We start from the raw sequence: 6949 nt of genomic DNA, 5'->3' as shown, positions 1-6949 counted from the left end.
TCCCCTTTAAATAAAAGAATAACTGAAAAAGAAGTGACGAATGAATGCAAAATCAAGGATTCGACACCCCATGTTTCAATATGTATTGTGTGCTATACTGATAATAATGACACACTCTATCTTACTCTCACATACTTTACTTGTAATGTTCCACAAGATACAATGCAACATCCCAGCCGTGCTAACTTCAGAACTGACGCTCATGCCTTGTCCCTTGGCTCATGTCTATCGAAAGCCAAAGGTGCCATAATACGCCCGTATGTTCGTCCGTAGTTTACGGGGAGGCCCGTAAGTTGGTGCGAAAAAACGGGCGAACATACGGGCGTATTTTCGCGCGGTTTTTCATATGATAATGAGCCCCTCCTTCTGATTTCCATAGCCAATGAGTTCAAAGTTTCTGTAACCAATCAGTGAAGAATAAAGCCAGACCAAAGCAATCTGTAGATGAAAAGTTCCTGACATTGTGAGCCTGTAAATTGTACGTTATTCCAGATGCATGGGACTATGTATTAATTTGCCTTTCAATATAATAAATATATCAATCAATATATCCTGCCTTCATTGTCTTTTAAAATAAAATCGCCTTACCTTACCTTATCTTACTGAAGTGAAGGGTATTTATGTCTCCTTTAATCACCTTTTAAATGTACTTCTTATAACATGGTGTTGCATATCAAAATGTTCAGTCTCTGGTCTTGCTAGAAATGCAAAGTCACTCCTCACCTTAGAGCACTGTTTTATGAGATACTTAGCTTAGAAATCAGATTTTTGGAAAACTTAAAAACTCTTGTGAAAACACAGATGTACTATGATGTAGATGAAAAGTTCCAAGGGGACCAAGTATTAATTTTCCTTTGAATATAATCAATAAATCAAACAATATAAAATATATATATATAAAAAATACAATTGCCTTACCCTTTTCCTTAACCCTCTGGAGTGTGAAGTGAAGGGTATTTTCTCAATTTTTAGATGTCTTCTTAAATCAACTTTTAAATGTACTTCTTATAACATGGTATGGTGTTACATGTCAACATTTTCAGTACAGTCTCTGGTCTTGCTAGAAATGAAAAGTCACTCACCTTATGAGATACTAAGCTTAGAAATCCGATTTTTGGAAAACTTCAAAACTGTTGTCAAACACAGATGTACTCATGTCATCCTTTTTTTTTGGTGTTTCAGATTTGGTTCACCAAAGTAGTGAAATATATGAATTACACTATAGGCCTATATAAATGTGTTGTTCATGTCTAAAATGAAAATGTGTAAATTATCATTTAGAGTAAAATATTTCCATCCCTCTACTTTCACCACAGAAAAGTTACATCAGGACTGATTCATATTCCATACCAAGGTTCATGTGATGATGTGTACAAATACAAATTGAGCATTAAACATTTTTATTCAACCGACTATTTATGTTAACATAAAAAACTGTAAAATCTCAATATTTACAATATCAGAACTTTCTCAACCAACTATTCATTATAAATGTAAAGACAGGGGGAGCAGTGTAATGGTTTGTCTTCCATGACAGTGGGTCTGGCTGCTGTGTAGGTGGGGGTGATGGTGCATGGGCTGCTGGTGGCTTTGTCGGAGGGAGGTAGGTGTGATTGTCCCAGGTTGATGCTGGCGGCTGTGTTGGAGGTACGTCTTCTAGGAGAGACTTCTTTGCTGGCTGGGTTGATCGTGATGGCTGTGGTGGAGGCCTTTGTACCGAGGTGTATCTTAATCTTGTGGCAGGCACAGATGGAGGTGGAGGCCGCTGTAGTGATGCTGGTCCTTGGTGGTGATGGCTCTGGTGAAGGCCCTTGAGCCGTGGTAGATCTTGACCTGGTTGCATGCACAGATGGAGGTTCTTGCTGCTAGGCCCAGGCAGCTGTGAAATCGGAAAGAAATATAGGACAATAATTACTACTAAGTTCATTAAAATATAAAGTTCAAGTGGAATGTTTCTCAAGCACAAATAACAATGCACAACTCAACCGTTTCTTGGAATCTAAACTAAGATGGTGAAACAAAAACCTACCGCACCCACAACATTTTCTTTTACATGTGCAATATCCGATGTCAAGACGCCATTGTGCTAATAAAGCACTAGGCCATGTTTTGGCCCAGAGGAGGAAAACATTGTTTTGTTTGTCGTTACTCTGAGCTTTGAAGTCTGCCATACAGACTTTGCACTTTGGCGGACATCTTGTGTTGGTCAAGCTGCATGATTATTTTCTGAAGTACTTCAAAAGTGAAATGAAGGGGGTTTTGGATATGCTATGTTGAGTGCATATAGCAAACCCAGAAGGAGGGCACAAGCTGAGGCAACTGAAGGCAGTTCATTCAGCACCTCCACGCCCTCGATGATGATGCCGATGTCTGCTGGTGGCTCCTGCAGTCCTTCCTCCTCCTTCCGTATCACAAACACACCCATTGTGAACTCCTCCATCTCCTTCTGAAGATCATCTGTTCTGGAGTCCTAGAGTAGGAGTAAATGACAACAAACATCACTGGCATCACTTTGCACTAATATGCACTTAATATGGGACAATAATATCACTGGCCGGAGTCCTACTCTGTGATTACTCACTGATTATTCTGACGACTCACATGATCAGAACCTAATATTTAATTCATTTATCTCATCTGATTCATCTGTATTATTGCGATTATGTTGAGAAGGATTAATATTAATATCATTCAATTGTTGTCAAATTGTGGACGTGCTGTGTGGCTGTCTGTGGGGGTGGGGGGGGGGTTGTCGTGCATTGTTCTGTGTTTTGTGTTAAAATGTGTAAAATTCAACAGAGTATTTTTTTTTTTAAAACATGCTAGGACTACTTTTTACATATACATGTTGTGTTTCGCGGTATACTTGGGAAAATTACTAAAAACCCAAATTCCGATGCTATGCTTTAGTTATTCCTGATGAGCAGGTGGCATGGTCCATCAGTGTATGAATGGGTGAATGTGAACGTGGTGTTAAAGTGCTATGAGGAGTTGGAAAACCATAAAGGTGCTTTAAACTTACATGATGTCAAATGTCCAAGAATATGAATATAATCAAACCCGACAGGTGTTATTTTAGTAGAGAAATGTCCCTTTTACAGCATTAATATCAATCTACAGTAATATGTATTAGCACATGTGCCTTTGACAAGCTGTGCTGACATGCAAATTGCAGTTAAAACTTACTAGATATTCCTTGATCAGCTCATCTGGATCTTCTCCCAGGAAGATAATGAGGGCTCTCAGGACACACTCCCTCCGAAGATGAATGTCTTCAGTCTAGGACAACATTATTTTGGTTAGTTTTATTTTTCAAAATGTCTATTGACAGATTTCCTTACTCTTACAGCTAAAATCCTTCACTTTATTTAGAAACAAATGGACAGTCCTAGTTACAGAGTTTCATAAAACAACGGTTGCCCTCCCAATGCATCTATAAAAGGATACACAAAATGTATCCCTTTTAGCTGGCAAGGACTCATTAGACAATGCAGATTTACCTGGTCAAAAATGTCCATGATGTCAGCAGTCTTTTGACGTTTTGATCCTCCTTTGGCACGGATGACTGTGATTAGCTGACTTGAGTGAATGTCCAACTGGGCCATGAACTTCTCCTCAAGAGGAATGGTCATTATCCTCTGGAACTCTGCATTGATCTATGAAAGAATAATACAAAAATGACAGTGAGTAAATTCATAAAAATTCAATTGAACTCAGTCTGTATGCAATTAACATTTGAAAAAAGAACCTTTGAAGCAAGTGTAAACTTCTTCCGACCCCTTTTCGGACGTGTAATTAGCTAAAGCTTTGTTGTTTATTGATACCAGACAATGACACTACAGATTATTCAATTATTAATTAAATGCTTCGTTATTGCATTCATTTGTATAGTACTGTATCACCTTTTGTTTCATTTGTATTTTCTTTGGTTTTACACGCTCGAGGAAAAAAAACTAAACTAAGCATGCATACACACTGGCAAAAATTATAACAAACTAAAAATGTAAATTCTGTCAGTAAACACTGTTAAACATAATCTTTACCACACCATATTATGATGAATGGATAAAAGCTTACTAAAAAATGGATACAGACCAGATTATTACCTCTTTTTGTTGGAACAGTGCCGGCCACCTGTCTTTGAAGTCCTTGATTCCTGGCTCTTGGTTTACCACCTCCTGTTGTCTGTAGGCGAACGTGTGAGCCATTTTGTCTGCGATGACCCTATTATTGTTCCTTATCCTGATGTCTGTCAGAAGTTCTATTCTTTCTTCTTCCAGGCTTTCCAGATTGGCACCAGTGGGGAAGGATGGATAAAAGTTAGACTCAGCTCGCTTTGGCCTCTTGACTTTTTTTAGCAGGGAAAGCATCTGTAGCAGCTTTAGATTTCAGGGAATTTACCACCAGCTCTGGGCACCCCTGCAATTTGAGCTGAGTCCTGTAGTTTCCCCATCTTATATTTCAGGCGCTGTTTCCATCCATTGCAGCCATTGAATGAGCCAGATTCTTTCAAACAAGGATGCTTTTTGATAAGAGCCTCTGCTACTGTGCAGAAATGTGAATCATCTGGATAGGCCTTTTATCCAGAAATTGTTTCTGCAAGTCTATTCAGAATATCAGACTTGCTTTATGGAGCTGACAGTCAACATTTTGTGGCTTCTATTAAACTCAGAATTCCCTTTCACTAGCTGCAGCTCCGTGTCATATGAAAATTGAGGAATCGGAAAGTCCGCTGGCCACTGTTTGGCTCGAGAGGACACAGATTCGGGGAATGAGAGGATTATTGTGTCATCTGATGCCAACGAAACATTGCCATCACACTCAAGTGAAGACGATGATGTGGTATCAGTGGCAATGTTCAAAGGTGTATTTGTTTGCTGGTGGATCACTTTGATTGTTCCCAAATCCTGAAGTTGAGTGGTGGAATTCAGATTGAAGAAGTCGTTGCCAAAGTCTTGGTCCATGTACTGCAGTCTGACGTCGCCCTTTAACCCAAAGAAAGTCTCTAACTTGCTGAGAAGGTCATCCAATGATTCCGGTATGCTATTTGGAAGTGACAGTTTTTCAATGTTGTTCTCCCCCAAAATCACTTTCAGTCTTGCAGGCGTCGAATCAGCCATGGCAGTCTGAGAAGACAACACAAGCACAATACGTTTTAAGAAAGGCACATTAAACATAATTCCTTATTATTCACACTGTTAATGTATCATCTTATAGATGTGTTATCAGTTTTCAGTAAAAGGACTACAACTTCGTGTTAATCCCTTTTCCACTGGCGGCATTTGCTGACTGGACTCCATCAGCACATATTTAAAAAATGACATAATGCCCACCCTTACCCTCAATGTTAGGTTCCTTTTAAATAAATGAAATCTGCAGTTGACAACTTGTATGTGCAAAAAAGTTGAATGTTATCATTTGAAATCTCCAAAGGGTTGATAGTTAGTCTTGCACCAATAACAAATATGTAGAGGAAGTCATAAAAAAACAAATATATTGTTGTTCTGCAGGTGAAGCATTAAAACTCTGACCACTCAAAAAAAAAACACACACTGTTTGAGTGTTCTCACAAATTATTTTTCTGATATTTACCTAGTGTAATTATTTATTGGTGAAATGATAAATAAAACCTTTGAAAACAAAAAAACACACTGGTATGAAATAAATCTGTTTTGAGAACACAATAGTTATGAATTATTTCTTTTTCCACCTAATGAAATATCACTTTTCGCTTCCTCACCCTTTAAACATGGACATATCTTTTCAATGTGACAAGACGCATCCCTCGGATTTTGAAGTCTGCCAGTGGGTAATCATCTTGTGGCTCAAGAAGTTCCACTTCCTTGCCTGGTGACGTTTTGAGATCATAAGCTCTATAATGTTCAATGTACCATACACTGAGCTTTTTCACAATGAAGATCAACTTGTCCTGCAGTATCACCATTTGGAAGATTTCACAAAACTCTGGGAGTCCCCATTGATCAAGATCATCCCACACTTTACTGGGAGTATCTTTGTAGGTAAAAAATCATTTGTATATTAGCTTTGGCTGAACTCTAAATTGAATAACTCCACAGAAAACAAAACAGTGGATTTTGTCCTATAATCACCTCCTGCACTTTGGGTTTACGTTGAAATTACTTTCAGAACACACAGCAACATTAAAGTACTCTCTATATCACTCACAGTAGTGTAGCTTCACGTACCTTAGGTAGTAGTCCAATACGATGTGTCAAAGCCTGAAGAAACCACCACCGGTCAGGCATGAGAAATCATGAGAAGAAAAAGAAATACATTTATATACTGTATTAGGGGGGACATTTATATTCGTTGTTAAGCTTTCACAGCCACGTATTATCACCCCGAACGTAGTAATGGTCTTATCAGCAACAGCAAATTACACTACAAATCTTCTTATTAGCACATTAGCACAGCAACACAGAGCTGGATAACGCTTTAACCACCGAGCTACTATAAATGTGAGGCTTTATCAACGCCGCCTCAATCACTTCCAGCATAAACAAGAAGGGAGTACCGCCATCGAGGCGACCAGCACAACAAATTATTACTGCATCTCCCACAAAGCGAGGTTAAGGTCTATGTTCGTCAGCCGGATGCATCACCGGGCTTTCACCAGCGCAACATGCCCCCTCACTGCTCGGTGATGCCGTATCGTCTTTATAATTACACTCGACGCAGCGGCGGTGACACTTGTTAGAAAATAAAATCAATGTTGATATGGCGTAATTTGAATTAAATACACTATTTGATTTAAATCAGTTTTATTCTGAAAAACCGGAAGTTCTCACTATTAGCGTAACGCTTTTATTCTGAAAATTCGTCACTTCCGGCTAGCATCTGGCGGAATCATACGATTTCAAACCTTGAACCAAGATGAAATGACATGTGATGTTGTACACTGAGCACACTGGGATTAGCACTCATTTAT

General features: G+C 38.8%; 1 protein-coding gene and 1 long non-coding RNA gene across 8 annotated transcripts in view; one reads left to right on the top strand and one right to left on the bottom strand.

The window, feature by feature from the left end:
* LOC307039104 overlaps window positions 1–6949 on the top strand; it is a 514347-nt gene that overhangs the window by 15544 nt on the left and 491854 nt on the right. The gene's annotated exons all lie outside the window — the stretch shown is intronic.
* Window positions 1233–6949, bottom strand: part of LOC307038730 (uncharacterized protein) — a 111727-nt gene continuing 106010 nt past the window's right edge. Inside the window, exons 1-7 of one of the 7 annotated variants that reach the window (XM_079680374.1) lie at window positions 6207–6529; window positions 5741–5847; window positions 4107–5126; window positions 3501–3656; window positions 3187–3279; window positions 2342–2470; window positions 1233–1879 (exon numbers count right to left, since the gene is read on the bottom strand). In XM_079680374.1, coding sequence (XP_079536500.1) covers window positions 1460–1879; window positions 2342–2470; window positions 3187–3279; window positions 3501–3656; window positions 4107–4370 — 1062 coding nt within the window. In that variant the 5' untranslated portion in view covers window positions 4371–5126; window positions 5741–5847; window positions 6207–6529 and the 3' untranslated portion in view covers window positions 1233–1459. Of the gene's footprint in view, window positions 1880–2029; window positions 2471–3186; window positions 3280–3500; window positions 3657–4095; window positions 5127–5740; window positions 5848–6206; window positions 6916–6949 lie in introns of those variants that run through there. The other 6 variants (XM_079680373.1, XM_079680377.1, XM_079680376.1 and 3 more) reach the window with 6 other exon arrangements.

Source organism: Notothenia rossii, assembly GCF_949606895.1.
Source record: "Notothenia rossii genome assembly, chromosome: 5".
NCBI lineage: Eukaryota > Metazoa > Chordata > Actinopteri > Perciformes > Nototheniidae > Notothenia > Notothenia rossii.
This window is presented reverse-complemented; position numbering and strand designations above follow the sequence as displayed.